The sequence below is a fragment of the Ictidomys tridecemlineatus genome, chromosome Y, assembly GCF_052094955.1.
Source record: "Ictidomys tridecemlineatus isolate mIctTri1 chromosome Y, mIctTri1.hap1, whole genome shotgun sequence".
Lineage (NCBI taxonomy): Eukaryota > Metazoa > Chordata > Mammalia > Rodentia > Sciuridae > Ictidomys > Ictidomys tridecemlineatus.
This window is the reverse complement of record NC_135494.1, coordinates 370648-387942: the sequence shown is the minus strand read 5'-3', so window position 1 is coordinate 387942 and position 17295 is coordinate 370648. Positions and strand designations below refer to the sequence as shown.

General features: G+C 60.3%; 2 protein-coding genes across 2 annotated transcripts; both read left to right on the top strand.

The window, feature by feature from the left end:
• Positions 1-382: 382 nt before the first annotated feature.
• Dhrsx (dehydrogenase/reductase X-linked) lies at positions 383-15511 on the top strand. The gene is made up of 3 exons (XM_078035229.1): positions 383-516; positions 13179-13286; positions 14340-15511. The coding sequence occupies exons 1-3, from the start codon at positions 408-410 to the stop codon at positions 14441-14443; spliced, it is 321 nt and encodes a 106-aa protein (XP_077891355.1). The 5' UTR covers positions 383-407; the 3' UTR covers positions 14444-15511.
• Positions 6158-9717, top strand: Zbed1 (zinc finger BED-type containing 1). The gene has a single exon (XM_005335560.4). It carries the CDS (start codon positions 6158-6160, stop codon positions 8384-8386), a length of 2229 nt encoding a protein of 742 aa, XP_005335617.2. The 3' UTR covers positions 8387-9717.
• Positions 15512-17295: the final 1784 nt, after the last annotated feature.

The window sequence follows — 17295 nt, the reverse complement described above, 5'->3', positions numbered from 1 at the left end:
GTCAGGTGGGGCCTGGGGGCGGGGTGGAGATCTGGGGTCCTTGGGGGGGGTTCTGGTTGGGGTCTGGGGTCCCGGGTTCGGGTGGGGTCTGGGGGGGGGATGGGGTCTGGGGTCCCGGGGTGAGGTCTGGGGTCCTTGGAGGGGTTCTGGTTGGGGTCTGGGGTCTGGGGGTGGGGTGGGGTCTGGGGTCCCGGGGTGGGGTCTGGGGTCCCTGGAGGGGTTCTGGTCGGGGTCGGGGGTCCCAGGGGTCCCGGGGTCGGGTGGCTCTGCGGCCGGGGCGGGGCGGCAGCGCTGCGGGTCCGGCGCGCGGAGGGCGGGCGGCGCGGGGCGTTTCCGCGTCCCGCTGGGCGACGCCGTGTCCCGGGCGGGCGGAGGGCGGCGCGGAGCGGTGGCGCGGCCGGGCGGCCATGTCGCCTTTGTCTGCGGCGCGGGCGGCCCTGCGGGTGTACGCGGCGGGGGCCGCGGTGCTGGTGGCGCAGCTGCTGCGCCGCTGCCTCGGGGGCTTCGCGGAGCCAGGTCAGCGGGGCGCGGGGGCGGGGGTGACCTTGGGGTCCGCGGCGCGCGCTCGGGGGCGGCGGGTCGGGGCCGCGCAGCTGCGCCCCCCGCGCGCTCCTGCTCCGGGCGGCCGCGCGCTCGCGGTGTCCCCTGCGGGGGGGACCGGGCGGGGGTCGTCCGAGGGGCCCGCGTCCCCCGCGGCCGTGGCCCAGCCCCCGGGGCTCGTGCGCGCCCGACCTCGGGCGGCTCTGGTTGGCGCTCGGCGCCGGGGGTCTGCTGGAGGCCGCGCGCCCCCTGCGTCCCGGGAGGGGAGGGCAGGGGCAGGGGGCGCCCCGAGCCCTCGGTCCCCCCGGGGAGGGGGCCCGGGCCTTCCGGGAGGCGGAGCCGGCGGCGCAGCAGGCCGCGGGGAGGCTGCGGGGGGCGGCGCTTCCGCCGGCGCAACTTTGTTCCCGGGGCCTCCGGGGAGCGCCCGGGGGACGCGCAGCCTCCGCGCCTCCGCCTGCGAGGCCCGGGGGAGGCCGCGGGGTGTGTGCGCGCGCACCGCGCATTTGCACGGCTCGGCGTGGGGGTCCGAGCCAGCGCCGGCGTCTTTGTAGGGACGGAGTCCCGGGGCGTGACAGGCCAGTGTGACAGGCCACCGAGATGCGGTGCCCCAAAGGACAGCTTCACTCTTAAAGCAAAATCTCTCCCCGGCCTCAGGGCGCGAGTCTGCACCCTGGCGTCCCGCGGGCGGGGCCAGGTCTGCCTCTCCGCCTGGCCAACTGCGCTGGGCGCCCCTGCGACACCGGGGGCGGGCCGCGCTGGTGGCAGGCGCGTGTGGTTACGAAATGACTCGATTTCCCGTGTGGACACAGCCCCAGGGGCCGCGCTCGGAGAGGCACAGCCACGTGGGGCGCTCGGCCTTGCAACCCGGGGAAGGGTCCATTTGAATATCGCCTGGGGTCACCTTTCTGCTTCCTGATAAAGTGACTTTCCGTATTTTCGAGCCCTTTGCGAGTGACTGGAGAGGGTGGTGCAAGGAACTGGCCCTGGGAGGGCGCTGCGGGGCAAGGTCCCCTTTGCAAGGGGCAGTCCCTGGCGGGGTCCAGGTGCACCCTGCCCGCCGGTGCTGGCCCGTGCAAGTTTTGCTTTGCGACAGCCGCGTCACCTGCGCGGGAATGCGCTCAGCGGAGCCGCAGCCTTGGACGCAGAACTGGATTTCAGCTCAGTTGAGCTCAGCGAGGCTGCTGCCTGCCCGACACGGCCTCGGGGGACTTGGGCAGCTGCCATTGGGGCCACTGTGGGTCCCACCTGTGGATTTAAAAAAAAAAAAAAGTCGTCCAAAAGCTCTCGGTGGACAGGAACCGGTGTCCCCGGTGCATGTGCACCTTGATTGACAGTTTTTGCATTCTCCAAGTGTCGTCCTTCCCCTCCGGTCGCCTGGGCCATTATTGGAGCTGGCAGAGCACGCCGGGCCTTGCCCTCTCTGCCTGAGGCCTCCATGTTCTGTCCGCGCTCAAAAATGCCACTTTGTTTCATTTTGTGCCGTGGATCCAGCTTCTGATTCGTTCTGAACGTGCAAAGCTTGACCTTTACACCCTGGCCTTTGCAGGAGGGTTGCAAACAAGCCGGACTCTCAGAGTCTTTTTTTTTTTTTTTAATAAAGGGGCTGGATCCAGCTTGGGTTGTGCCCCTCGGTGTGGCTGGAGGGCACAGCGACCTGAGGGCGGGGAAAGTCCACCCTGGAGTCTGACTGCCAGCCTGGTTCAACTGCCTTCTGCAAAAACAGACTAATTGCCAAGGAATGGCATTCCTGAGCTGGGAGGGGTTGGCCGGGCAAGTTAGGGTCTGTCCCCCACCTCCCGGAGGAGGCCACATTTAAATGGCCCACACTCTAAGGAAGGCCTGGCCTGTCAATCACATCGCAAGAGGCGGGAGGTGAAGGATTGCATTTCGTAGCTCAAAGTGCACCGGGGTGCAGAGGTGTGGGGTGCAGGCCTGTCAATCACCGAACGGTGACCCTGAGGGAAACAAAGTTCACGCACCGGAAGCCAGGGCCTCAGGTTTGCAAAGCTCACGCTGTACCAGGGAGCGACCCCTGCAGACGTGTATTTTATTTTTCATGCACAGACAAAAAAAATATATATATATAAATATTTGCAGGATATAGTGCTTATTAGTTTGAATTTTTTGGTGCTGGGGTTTGACCTCAGGGGTGTGAACCCCTTGAGCCACATCCCCAGACCTTTTTATTTATTGATTTATTTAATTTAGAGACAGCGTCTCGCTACGTTGCTTAGGGCCTTGCTAAGTGCCTGAGGCTGGCCTCCAACTTGCCGTCCTCCTGCCCCAGCCTCCCGAGCCCCTGTGTCTTTCCCCTCCCTCCTTCTCTCCCTCCCTTTCTTCCTTTCCCATGTGATGGACACCAGAGCTTCCAGGGATATCTTTTTGTACCCTTCCCTCTTTTGCCTGTAGGCGATATTTATTGCTTTTCAAGGTCACTGCGTCTCTGAGGAAATACTGTGGCTTTGCTTGAGTCTGGGGGACAATAGCTGGACAATGCAGCCCCTTGGCTCACTCATGTGCAATTAGAAAAGGCAAGACCCGCTGCCTGGGCAGCAGCTCAGGGACCCCGAGACCAGCCTGGGAGCGCCTGGAGCCAACTGTACCTGCAGCTGGGAGCCCGCTCCACCCAGCTGCAGGGAAGGGGCTCCCGGGTCCCTGTGGCTGCGGGTTCTGAGGAACTGACAGGCGGCACCTGCAGGCGGGGGTCCTTGGAAGCTGGGTCGAGGCCAGGTCCTATCTGTAACTGTGACACTTGCTGATAAGACATTCTCCCGCTGCCAGCGCCTGTCAATCAGACAGGAGCAATAATGATAGGGATGACCACAGTCCAATCCCACGCTGCCCAGCAGGCCTCAGGACCCTGTTCAGAATAATCATCTTCACGCTGAAAATGATGGTGTATAAGCCGCGCGCCGCGGCACACGCCTATCATCCTAGCAGCAGCGGAGGCTGAGGCAGGAGGATGGCGAGTTCAAAGCCAGCCTCTGCCAAAGGGAGGCCAAAGCAACTCAGGGAGACCCCGTCTCTCAATAAAATGCAAAATAGGGCTGGGGACGGGGCTCAGGGGTCGAGGGTCCCTGAAGTCAATCCCCAGTACCCCCAAAACAAACAGAGAAACTCAAAATGACTATAAAATGCTCCTCTAGTACCAGGGCCTCTTTTGAACAAAAAAAATAATAAAAATAGCAGTAAAAATTAATAATGATGATAATAAACTTTCTGAGGATCTCTTTCAGCCTAATAATAATAATAATAATAATAATAATTGAATATGGAACTTTTCTCCAGCCACCAAAACCTCTTTTAGCCAAATTTTAGCATCCGTAATAATAAACAAGAATAATCGAAAGTTTTTTCCCCTTTGGGTGCCCAAACCTTTCAGCCTGATTAATAAAAGGGATAATAATGATAATAATAATAAATGATCAATAATGACAACATGTAGGAAACTTTCCTCCAAGTTCAGGACTTAAATAAGAGCCGTAACAACAATAAAAGTAAGAATGATCCAATGCTAAAACTTCTCTCCGGGTACCAGGCCTTCTTATTTCCAAAGAATAACAAAAATAATAAATGATTTTTTTGGGGGGGTATCAGGGATGGAACCCAAGGGTGCTTCACCCCGGAACCCCCGCCCCCAGCCCTTTTTTATATTTTATTTAGAGACAGGGGTCTCCCCGAGTTGCTTCACGCCTTGCTAAGTTGTGGAGGCTGGCCTCCGACTGGCGATCCTCCAGGCCTTGGCCTCCGGAGACACTCGGATGCTTGGGCAATAAATAAATAAATCATGACAAATGATAAAGTCAATCACCAGTATTGAAGATTGAAAAAAAATTTTCCTTCATGTTCTGCGACCTCTTTTCTGCCAAGAAGGAATGAGGATCATAGCAAGTCATAAATAATTACTGAATGCCAGGTAATAAATTCTTCCCGCTACCAGATAATAATAATAATAATAATAATTAAAAAATTGAATATATCACTTTCTCCCAGGTATCAGGAGCTCTTCAGCCTAATAATAATAATAAATAAATTAAATATTAAATTGGAAACTTTCCTACAGGTACCAGGGACCTATTCAGCCCAATAATAATAGCAAGAATAATAATAATAAATCGGATGTAAAATTTTTCTGTTTTAGGTAAAACATAAAAGTGGCCCTGGTGGTCACTCTATAGGAACACAACAGTGGTGACGAGGACCCACGCTGTTGCTGCGGTCACACTGGAGGCCCTGGGGCAGCAGGAAGTCATCTCCAAGCCCCTGGCCCACGTGTCCGCCCTGGGTATGCTACCCTCACTGGCCTAGTGGCGAGCAGCTCAGGGGTCTCCCTTCTCTGGAAGTCCACCTGCTTGTCCTGCTGAGTGCTTCTCCCGACCCCCCAGCGCGGCACAGGCAGGGCTCTGGGGTCTTGCAAAGGAACCTGGTCCCCAGCCCCACCCTGGGCGGGTGGCCCCTCACTGCAGTCTCCGCCTGCGTCTCCATGAGGCTTCTCCTCTGGGTCTGTGTCCCCTCCTCTGTCCCTTGGGAGGACCTGGCCTTGGGTTGGAGGTGGGCCCTCTGCAGCCTGCCCGGGCCGTGGGGGACATGGCCTGGCTTGGCTCTGAGCCCTGCGTCGTGGTTTTGGCTTCAGCTCAGCGCTGACAGCTTGCGAGTGTCCCCAGCCTGCGTCTCTCTCTCTCTCTCTCTTTTAACTTATTTTTTAATTTATTTTTAAACCGGGACTGAGCCCAGGGCCACTGAACCACGGAGCCAGCTGCATCCCCAGCCGTTTGCATATTTCATTTAGAGGACGGTGGTGGCAGTGGCGGCGGTGGCGGCGTTGCTAAGTGGCTCCCAGCCTCGCTTTGGCTGAGGCCGGCTGGGAATTCACCATCCTCCTGCCTGGGCCTCCTGAGCTGCTGGGATGACAGGCGTGGGCCACCGCTGTGCCTGGCTTAGGGGTCCCCGGTCTCAAGAAAACCGAGCTGTGTGGGAGGTCCTTGCGCACAGAGGGGACCCTGGGTGGCGGCTCCAAGGACCTGGGGATGTGGCTGTGTCGCGGATCATCCCATCTTCTGCTCCAAGAGCTCCCAGGTGCATGGGTGTCCCCAAGCTCAGATGCACTTAGGCTGCTCCGGAGCCTGCGACGTTCACCAAGGGCCTCCAGTTCGTTTGGAAGCATCAAAAGTTGGGGGTCCAGCGCTTCTTGGCCAAACCCAGGACCCTGGTAGCCAAAGCCACATCCCGGTGTCCGCTTCTGGGCTTCCCAGCAATGACCTCTGTTGACCTTGGGGGCTGGTTGCTGCTCCCCGCGGGCCCTGAAGGGTGTGGGTCTCCACGCGTCGTGCGCCGCATGGTGCACCCTCTGGGTCTTTGGCCCAAGGCCGATGGGCTACAGGGGCGTCTGCAGTGACCCGAGCAGCGCCCCCTAGAGTCGGGCTCCCAGCTCTGCAAGAGAGCGAGGCGCACGCACGCGCGTGCGCGGTGCGTTTGATGGACGGCTGTGCTGCTCCGCGCATGCCCGCTGGGCCCTGCCCTGCGCCTGGCTGTGTCTCCCGGAGCGCACGGGGGGCCGTGGCGCGCGTCTCTTCTCACGCTGTGTTTGTCTTGGTGCTTATTTAGCAGGTGCCCGCGCATGAGCGGTCGCCCGGCCGGCCGTGCGGACGACGACGACGCCGCCGCCGCCATGGAGAGCAAGGCCGGGGACCCGTCGTCGTCGCAGGCCGACCTGAAGCTGGTGGCGCACCCCCGCGCCAAGAGCAAGGTGTGGAAGTATTTCGGCTTCGACACCAACGCCGAGGGGTGCATCCTGCAGTGGAAGAAGATCTACTGCCGCATCTGCATGTCGCAGATCGCCTACTCGGGCAACACGTCCAACCTCTCCTACCACCTGGAGAAGAACCACCCCGAGGAGTTCTGCGAGTTCATCAAGAGCAACACGGAGCAGATGCGCGAGGCCTTCGCCACCGCCTTCTCCAAGCTCAAGCCCGACGCCGCCGCCGCCTCCTCCTCCGCGGCCTCGTCCTCCTCCTCCTCCTCGTCCCCCTCGACGTCGCAGCCACCGCCCCCGCCGTCCGCGTCGTCGCAGCTGCCAGGGGCGCAGGAGGCGCTGGCCGGGAAGCCCGGGCTGGAGGGCCGCCGGCAGCAGGAGCTGACGGGCGCGGTGCTGGCGCTGCTGTGCGAGGGCCTCTTCCCCGCGTCCACCGTGGACGAGCCCGCGTTCCGCGCGCTGCTGCGGGCGGCCGAGCCCCGCTACGAGCTGCCCAGCGCCCGCTTCTTCGGCAGCCGGGCGCTGCCCGCGCGCTACGGGGCGGTGCGCGAGGCCGTGCGCAAGGAGCTGGCGGAGGCCGCGTGGTGCGGCGTGTCCACCGAGCTGTGGCGCAGCGACAACCAGAACCGCGCCTACGTGACCCTGGCCGCGCACTACCTGGGCCTGGCGTCGCCCAACTGCCTGTCGGTGGCCTCGCGGTGCCTGAAGACGTTCGAGGTGCCCGAGGAGAACGCGGCCGAGACCATCACGCGCGTCCTCTACGAGACCTTCATCGAGTGGGGCGTCAGCGCCAAGGTGTCCGGCGCCACCACCGACGGCGGCAAGGACGTGGCGCAGGCCTGCTCGCTGCTGGACATCCCCGTGCACATGCCGTGCCTGGGCCGCGCCTTCGACGCGGCCATCCAGCAGGCCTTCCGGCTGCCCAAGCTGGCCGCGCTGCTGGCGCGCTGTCGCCGCCTGGTGGCCTACTTCCAACAGTCGTCGGTGGCCAGGTACATGCTGGCCGAGAAGCAGAGGCTGCAGGGCGCCGCGCGCGGCATGCTGGTCAGCAACCGGGTGGCCGGCTGGGGCAGCACGCTGGCCATGCTGCAGCGGCTGCGGGAGCAGCAGTTCGCCATCGCGGGCGTCCTGGTGGAGGACAGCAACAACCACCACCTGATGCTCGAGGCGGCCGAGTGGGCCACCATCGACGGCCTCGTGGAGCTGCTGCAGCCCTTCAAGCAGGTGGCCGAGGTGCTGGCCGCGGCGCGGCACCCGACCATCAGCATGGTCAAGCCGCTGCTGCACATGCTGCTCAACACGACGCTGCACGCCAAGGACGGCGACCCCAAGGATCTGAGCATGGCCAAGGAGGTGATGGCCAAGGAGCTGACCCGCACCTACCAGGAGGCGCCCGAGACGGACCTGTTCCTCAACGTGGCCACCTTCCTGGACCCGCGCTACAAGAGGCTGCCCTTCCTGTCGGCCTTCGAGAGGCAGCAGGTGGAGAACCGCGTGGTGCAGGAGGCCAAGAGTCTCCTGGACAGGGCCAAGGACGGCGGCTGCCCCGCGCCCCCGCCGCCGCTGCCCGCCGAGGACAAGCCGTGCGCGGGGCCCGAGGAGCCTCCGGCCAAGCGTCCGGCCAGCGCCATCCACAGCCTGCTGGCCGAGATCTTCTGCCCGGCGGCCGGCGCCGAGGACCAGGAGGAGGTGACGGCGCAGCTGCTGGAGGAGCTGAGCAACTTCAAGTCGCAGAAGGTCCTGGGCCTGCACGAGGACCCGCTCAAGTGGTGGTCAGGCCGCCTGGCGCTCTTCCCCGTGCTGCCCCAGGTCCTGCAGAAGTACTGGTGCGTGGCCGCCACGCGCGTCCCCCCCGAGCGCCTCTTCGGCTCCGCCGCCAACGTGGTCAGCGCCAAGCGCAACCGCCTGGCCCCCGCGCACGTGGACCAGCAGGTGTTCCTCTACGAGAACGGACGGGCCTCCGCGGCCTCCGCGGAGGCCGAGCCCGAGGACGAGGACGAGGGCGAGTGGGGGCTGGACCAGGAGCAGCTGTTCCCGCTCGGGGACCCGGCCAGCGGCGGCTTCTTCGGGCTCAGGGACGGGGGCTTCCTCTAGGGGACGCTGTCCGTGCACACTGGACCGTCAAGAGCCGAGAAGGAAGGACGCACGCGGCTGGGGGTGCCCAGGGGCGCAGAGAGACTCGCGCCCTGTCCTCGGTCACCTTCCACAAACCAAAGGCCACAGCTTGATTTCCCCCCCCCCAAGAACTGGACACGGTGGTCAGGGCCTATCATCCCAGCAGCTTGGGAGGCTGAGGCAGGAGGATCGCCAGTTGGAGGCCAGCCTCTGCAACCAGCGAGGCCCTCCGCAGCCCTATTTCTAAGGCGGAAATATAAAAAGGGCTGGGGACATGGCTCAGGGTTCACTGTCCCTGGGTTCAACCCCTGGTCCCCTCCCCCCCCCAAGAAAAAACCAGGTGGCAGTGGGGTGAGGCTTGGGGACACAGGGTGGGGGACCTCAGGCAACACCGGCTTCTGCATGAACCTCCTTCCCCTCCCTCTCCGCCTGTTCCTTCCCAAGAAGTGACCGTGGGTGTCTCCAGAGAGGGTTCTGAGTCAGTCTGGAAAGTTCCATCCCGATCTGGGTGGGGGGCCGAGTGCCACCGAGCAGAGCGTCACCTGTCCGTCAAAGCCCTGAGGATTTTCTCTCCCCGGGGACTCTGCACGGTGTTGCTCTCCGTCGGGGAGACCACAGAGTCCAGGGGTTGAACCCAGAGGGGCACTTGACCCCTGAGCCCGGTCCCCAGCCCTATTTGGCATTTTATTTAGGGACAGGGTCTCCCTGAGCGGCTCAGGGCCTCCCTTTGGCAGAGGCCGGCTTTGAACTCGAGGTCCTCCGGCCTCAGCCTCCGGGGCTGCTGCGATGATAAGCATTCCCGCTTTTCAAGCCACTTGCAAGCCGGGGAGTTCACGCATCTTGCGGTTCTGGGTTTTATTTGTGATGCATGAGCCGAGGTGAGCTGTTTTTTAGGTTTTTTTGGGGGGGGGTAGTCAAAGACCCCTATTTTTTTTTTTTCTTTTTCTGCTTTTGTTTAAACCTGCTTGAGGCCGGCTTCCCGGCATGGAGGTGGGAAGTTGAGGTTCTTGGACGGGAGAAGACGTTCGAATTCTTTAAAAAAAAAAACTCAAGCTCATGGGGGAGATTTAATTTGCAAAAATAAAATAAAATAAAATAAAACTTATTTATTTTCGGAATTGGCTTACGGGAAGGGTCCAGAGGCGCCCAGCTCCTTGTGCAAGTTGGGAGCACCCAGGGTGCCGGGCTGGGCGGGGCCGGGTGGACAGCGTCGCGACCATGTCGGGATTTTGCGCTTCTTGCCGGTTTCTCCTTGCCTTCCTGGAAGCTCCGACCTTGGCTTCTGCTCAATAAATCAGAGACGCAAAGCCGCCGCTGCTCCTGGGCTCGTCTGCTGCGCGTGCGTCCGTCCCCGGGACCCTCGGGTCTGCCCACAGGCTGGCCTCGGGAGGGGTGGCCGTGCTCGCTGGCCTTAAAGGACACCTGAACTGGCCACTCACAGCTCAGGTCTCACCCTGGGGTCTTGCAGCTTCGAGTTCAGATGGGGATTTTTTTTTTTGCGTTTTTCTGTTCTCTTTCTCTCTTTGGTGTCAGATACCTATGGGACCCGGTGGGTGCAGTCGCCCAAGGAGGTCCCCAACAGGGGGACCTCATGTGGGCACCGGTCACTTGTCGATGCACGGAGATTTATTCAGGAAATCCAGAGGGGCTCTCTGTGGGGCAGAGCGCAGGCCACCTTGAGAGGGATCGGGGGACATTTGGGGGTTTGGGGTCCTTTCAAGGGGAACTTGGGACTGGCCGTGGTGGATCCACGCCTATAATCCCAGCAGCTCGGGAGGCTGAGGCAGGAGGATCGCCAGTTGGAGGCCAGCCTCTGCACAAGCAAGACTCTAGGCAGCTTAGCAACAACTATTTCTAAAACTGAGATATAAAAAGGGCTGGGGACGTCGTGGCTCGGTGGTTACGTGTCCCTGGGTCCAATCCCTGGTGCCCAAAAAAAAAAACCTCAGGTGACGGTACGTAGAGGCTTGGGGACACAGGTTGGGGGGACTCAGGCTGCACCAGGGATCCAGAGGAAGCTCTTCCCCCTTCCTTTCCCCCTGTGACAAATCTATCCGGCCCCGACGTGACTGTGACAGGAGACTCTTAGGGAGCCGTGCAGCTCTCAAAAAAAAAAAAAAATCATTTAAGTATTTTTTTTTTTCTAGCATTTTTCTGGGTAGTTCTCAGTTGTCACTTGCAAATGCCGACCTGCCCTGCCAAGGGACACGGAAAAATAAAATAAAATAAAACCAACCACACATCCAGCAACCGGAAGCAGCCAGTAGGTGGCAAAGGCGGTGGCGGTGGTGCGGGCCTCCCGGACCTCAGACTCTTCTTTCTCCTGCACATGCCCAGAGCCCGCCGCGGGCAGGTGCAAGGCCCACAGCTCCTGCCGGCGGAGCGGAGCGTCCAGGGGCCTCAGGGGGCTTTGGAGCGAGGCTGGTGGGGGTCAGGAGGCCTGCTGGGGGTCAGCGGCTGGGCTCTGGCTGCAGAGGTCAGAGAGCAACCGACCGCGGAGGAGGCTCTGCAAACCCTGCGCCTGGGCCTCCGCCCCCCTCCTGCTTTCTTTGTGTCTCAGAAGCAGCTGCTTAAAGGACCTGTCCCCAGGCACTTTGTGCACGCACAGGACGGACGTCTGGTCTGTGCATTTCATGCGGGTTCCTGCCCGAGACGTTGCTATTGGAATCTCTCGGGCCTGGGTTGCGTGTCCAGCGCTGAGGTCAGCAGATGCGCCGAGGAATCCAACAGACACAGAGCCACCAATGGCGACCATTATTATTATTATTATTATTATTATTATTATTTATTTTGAAAAATGGGGTTTCTAAGTTGCAGAGGCGGGCCTCCAACTTGCCGTCCTCCTGCCTCAGCCTCTAGACCCCTGGAATGACACAGAAGGCCGGCTGCACACCGTGTCCCCTGCCCGTGTTTTCTTTGCACACCGGGGGGGGGGGGCTGTTTGTGCCTTTTCTGCTCCTTTGCACGCGGGGAGGTGGATACAAAGGCCTCTTTTCCCACACAGAGGGAGGGAGGCGGGAAGGGCAGCAGGTGGGCGGAGCCCTCCGAGCCCGGAATTCGCCCAGGTCGAGGCTGGCCTCCACGAAGGCATGAGGTCAGCCCCCCAGCTGAGCCTCTGGCCCCAGGGGCGTGACCTCAGCGGGTTCTAAACTTTGCAGGGGACGTGCCCGGGCTTCCCCCGCCAGCTGTGGGGCGAGGGGGGCCATGGGTGCGTGTCTTGTCTGTCCAGTTGCACGGTCGCCTCCAGCGCCAATGCAGCCCGGGGATCCTTTTGCACACGGTCCTGGGGGCGGGCGGGCGCGCAGAGCCTGCAGATTGAAGTCCCCCGGACACCAGCTGCAGGTGGGGCTGGGGGAGGTGGCCAGGGCCGGCCCCCCCTGATCTCCCTGGACAGGAGCCGACATCTGGGAGTCGGGATTAACCCAAGATTAAAGGCGGGAAAGGCGCCGAGGCTTTAGCCCGGGGGACAATGTGACGGAATCTGCCAGGAGGCCTGGGAGGGACCGGGGAGGGCGCCGCTGCCCTGTGGCTCCCCAGGCCTGGCGCGTCCTGCGTAGGGACCTGCGAGTCCCCGCGCCCTGTGTCCGGCTTTGACCTGTGCGCCCCTCCCCCCATCCCATCCCCCAGTTCCCATCAGGGAGGTCTGAGCTGTCCCCCGGGGGGACACTGCAGGTGCAGGGAGTGTCACTGGGGTCACACGGTGGACCCCCGCCCGGGCGCACGCGGGGGAATACAGTCGGCGCTCTGCGGTGCACATTCTGCACTCGCGGATGCGCTCATTCTCGGGCCGGAAGCAGCAAAAGGAGAGTCACCCCCCATCTGCGCGGGGACCCGGGGTCCTAGTCCCCGAAGCAGCGTCCCAGGTCCCCCCGGGCAAGAAGAGCGCCATGACGTCACTCCTGCTGCGTATTACGTCATGTTACGTCATGGACACGTTTGCCAAACCTGCCCCCCCCCCCCGTGCGGATTGCACCCCAGACGCACCCCGTGATCGTGCTGAGGGTCTCCCATGACCCACTTCACCCCATTGTAGAGATTCTCCTATGCAAATGTCGCGCCTTGGTATCAGGGACAATGACTCCCTGTGACATATCGTCTGCCCAAACGTCACCTTTATATAAAATCGTGTTAAATACGCCGCGGTGACGCCATATGCCAATGCTGCACCTTCATACTGACTCTGTGGACGGTCACATCGCGACTGCATGCAGATGGTGCATCTTTATGGTGAGTGCTCGCCGGCTCGCGCGAGCCCCACCCTGCTCTGACCCCGTTTCGTGGCGTCGTCGACTGATTGGGTGAGGCCCACCCAACTCCCAGAGGGCCGGCGTGCTCAGGACGGGGACAAAGTGGGGACCCGTTGCTTCCCCGTGGATCCCGGTCCTGGGGGAGGTGCAGCTGGGTCCTCCAGGGCGTGGACAACGAAGGGTTGTGGCTGCCCACGGTCGGGTTTCAGAGCGACACCTCCACCCCAGACTCTGGAGTCTGAGCACTGTGCCTCCCCAAGAGGCCATGACCAGCCTCCTTTGGCCACCGTGAGTGACCCTCTCTTAACCCCCTCGTCTTCGGGGGACATTTTTGGTGACGATTTCCATTGAGAGACAGGCTCTGGCCAAGTTGCTGGGAGCCTCGCTGAGTGGCTGAGGCTGGCCTCCACCTTGCCATCCTCCGGCCTCAGCCTCCCCAGCACCTGGATGACAGGGGGGCGCTACCCTCCCGGCTTGGACGCTACTTTTTAAACCTCATTTTTTTTTTTCTGCTTCTTCCTCAGTTTTCTGCCAGCAGCCGGACCGCGTGGCCATCGTGACGGGAGGCACGGATGGCATCGGTTACGCCACCGCCAAGTACCTGGCCAGGCTGGGCATGCACGTCATCATAGGTGATCCTTTATGATCGCTTCTCTTGTCCCCCGGGGAGGGGACTCCGGGTTTCTCTTGTAGGCGGCCACTTCCAGGTGGACCCAACGGTCAGGTCGAGCGGACCCTGGGGAGTGGATACTCAGGGACAGGGAGACCCGGAGGCCGGCGAGCCCCTTGGGACGTGCGGATGCACGTTCTGCTTCAGGGTCTCGCCGAGTTGCCTGCAGCCTCGCTCGGTTGCTGAGGCTGGCCTCCAACTTACCATCCTCCTGCCTCAGCCTCCCGAGCTGCTGGGATGAGCCGTGTGCACCCGCCTAACATTTGTTTTTTTTCTTTTTAACGTCTGCCATCTCGTTACTGTGACACAGTCTCGGGACATCCCGCCCATTTGCTTTCCGTACTTTGTGTATTTCGCTTAGCGGAAGGCCCTCCGGATCCTCCCGTGCTGCTGAGAAATGACAGAGCAGCGTCCCTTTGCATGGCTGTATAGTATTCCACCCACAAACCACTTCTGCCTGTCCGTGGTCCATAGGCACCGAGGTCACTGGCTTCTGCACCTTGCTGAAATGCATATGGCGGAGCCCATGTCCCTCCCGCATGCGGATCCGTTTGGGTTGGATGCCCCGTGAGGAGATGGATAGCTCCCATGGTCCACCTACCCTAAATTTATCCAGGAAGCTCCCGAAGCAGCAGACACATCCTGAGCAGTAAAAGGACCTGGGATCCCGTGGCCGGGGCTCCTGCGTCTCAGTGGTGACGGAGACGGAGCCGTGAGCAAACACCCGAGGTCCGCAGCTTAGAGAGAGGAAAGGTTCGGGTCGGCTCATGGAGGCCGAGGTTTCCCTTCCGACGATTCTGGCTGGTGTCCCGGGCCACCTTGCCCCTCTGAAGGCCCCCAAGAGCTTCTGGTCACCTGTCCGTCAAAGCTCCCCCGTCAGCTCCGACACGTGTCTCATCTCGTGTGGTCCCAGGGGCTCTGGAGGCTGAGGCAGGAGGATGGCAAGTTGGAGGCCACGTCACTCACGGTTTGCATATTTTTTTTTTTTAATTTTTTCTTTCCTTTTCCCTTGTAGCTGGGAACAATGACGCCAAAGCCCAAGAAGTCATCCGCAAGATCAGAGAAGAGACGCTCAACAGCAAAGGTCAGGCTCTGTCGCTTCCTTTCGCCTTATTTTGAATCAGAGAGAACATTAAGCCTTTGGGTTTTTTTGGGGGGTGGGTGGGGATTGGCTTATGTCACTGAGCATGAGAGTGTCCAGCTCCGTCCGTTTACCTACAAATGCCATCACTTCATTCCTCTTCATGGCTGAGTAATATTCCACTTACTATACGTACCACAGTTTCTTTATCCACTTTTGTATTGAAGGGCTCCGAGGTTGGGGCCGTAGCTTAGCTACTGTGAATCGAGCTGCTGTGAACATGGACGTGGCCATGTTCCCTGGACAGTGCCCATTTTAAGTCCTCATGGTATAACCTGAGGAGTGCGAGAACTTGGTCAAATGGTGGTGGACAGCGTTCTGGGTGGACATGTGTGCAAGCCATTGCACAAGCTGAGTCCTCGATCTTGAGGACTGGAGCTTCCGCGGCCCCCTCTGTGAGGTGGCCGGCGACTGGCCAGGGCCCTGAATGACCCTCCCCAGCCAGCGTCTCGGTGAGGCCCTGAGAGGTGGAGCACCTCCCGCCCACAGTGGGTCGCGCCATCCTTGTTGAGACGCTGGACGGGGGTTGGGGGACGCTGCGGTCATTTCTCAGGTTTGCTCTGAGTGAAAGGAGCCGGCGCTGGGCTCCCCGTAAGCTGGATGTGGGTCACGGGTGGGAACGGTATTACAGAGTCTCTTTGCGGGCTGCAGAAGTAGGGTTTTTGAGGATCCGTTTGATGATTTTCTTGTTGGCCTCGCGGGGCTGGGAGGGGGCCCCTGTGGGTTCCGGGGGCTTAGAGGAGGTGGGGAGATGCTGTCTGTCACCGCAGGCAGGAAGGGACCTGCCGTGCACTGTTGTTAGTGTCCACCTGCTGCCCGCCTCCGGCAGTGACTGCATGCAGTTAGCGTCCGCCTATCAGAGAGAGGACACTCAGCCTTTGGTTTTTGGGGTGACCAGGTTATTTCCATGAGCAGGATATTCCCCAGGTCCACCCATTTACCTGCAAATGCCATCATTGCATTCTTCTTCATGACTAAGTAATATTCCACTGTGTATGTGCGGGATTCCAGTGCCTTCTTCTTCCTCCCCGACTTCCTGTCCACAAGGGAATGATCTCCTGCACCCCGTCCTTCCCACCACGATGATCCTCGAGAGCGAGGGCTCCGAGGAACTTTGAAATCTCCAAAACCGAGAGCCGCCTTCAACCCTTTCTGTTTTGTTTGTCGATCACCCGAGGTCGGGGTTCCGCTAGTGGAAAGTGGACGGGCGCACGTCGCGTTGGCACGTCACCAGGTGGTTTCATAAGTGACCTGGAGAGGCTTTAAGATTGCACACAGGGAGGCGCTCTGCAGTCTGTTAGAAGATGACCTCGGAGACCTTATCGAGGTAAAAGGTGGCACGTGGCCAAGGGGACTTGCTTCCATCAGCCTTTTGATCACTGGGACCAAAAGACCCAGCAAGAAGAATGAAGAGGAAGAAAAGTCTATTCTGGTCACAGCTTTAGAAAACGTCCAGTCCCTGGTGGCCGACTCCATGGCTCTGGCCCAAGGGGAGCAGAACAAGATGGCGGCAGGGCCTGGAGGAGGAGAGCCGCTCAGGACAGGGCACCAGGGAGCAGAGAGAGCTCTGCCCACCAGGGACAGGACAGAGACCCCAAAGGCACAGCCCAGGGACCCCCTCCTCCAGCCACACCCCACCTGCTGCAGTCACCACCCAGTGAGTCCATCCAAGTGGATTAATCCACTTTCAGTCTACACCATGCAAAATGGCGGCAGGGGAAGTCCTTGGGGTTGGGTGGTGGTTGGCCAGGTCTCTCGTTGGCCTCCATTCTCGGTGAGGTGGAAGAGGACAGAGAGGTCGTCCTTGCCGAGCATCGTTCACAATGTAGAACCCGCACCTCGGCCCCCAAAGGTTAAAGCTCTGTGCGTTCAGAAGGTCGGTCTGAGTTTCGGGCGCCATCTGTGGTCATGGGCGAGAGGAGGGTTCAGCCTCCGTCACAGAGTGGAACGTGACCAGAGCGCGTTTGGAAAATGCGGAGTTTTACATGTTGATATTTGCAGACCAGCGTTTCCCAACTTACGCTCCGAACATTTGAGGCCACCTAAATCTCATCCCGGGGACCGCTGGGTGCCCGGGAGTGTGCTGAGGAGCATCTGGTCTCCATGTGTAGGAATCAGCACAGTGTGACACTCCGTGACGTGTCGGGCTGGTGCCAGATGGCCTCACGGTGGGCGAAATTGCTCCTGTTGGAGAACCGCACACAGGAGAGGTGGGTAGGTAGATAGATGGATGGATCAATCGTGGTGTCAGGAGGGTAGGGGAGTAGTGGGGTAGGTGGGGAGATGGATGGACGGAGAGATGGACGGATGGAGAGATGGATGGATGGAGACATGGATGGACGGATGGAGAGATGGATGGATGGAGAGATGGATGGATGGAGAGATGGATGGATGGATGGATGGATGGATGGAGAGGTGGATGGATGGATGGATGGATGGATGGATGGAGAGGTGGATGGATGGATGGATGGATGGATGGAGAGATGGATGGATGGATGGATGGATGGATGGAGAGATGGATGGATGGATGGATGGAGAGGTGGATGGAGAGGTGGATGGATGGATGGATGGATGGAGAGATGGATGGATGGATGGATGGATGGATGGAGAGATGGATGGATGGATGGATGGATGGATGGAGAGGTGGATGGATGGAGAGGTGGATGGATGGATGGATGGAGAGGTGGATGGATGAAGAGATAATGATGTCAGGTAGGTAGGTGGATTGATGGAGAGATGGATGGATGGACAGACAGATGGATGGATGGAGAGGTGGATGGATGAGAGATGATGATGTCAGGTAGGTAGGTAGGTGGGTTGATGGAGAAAT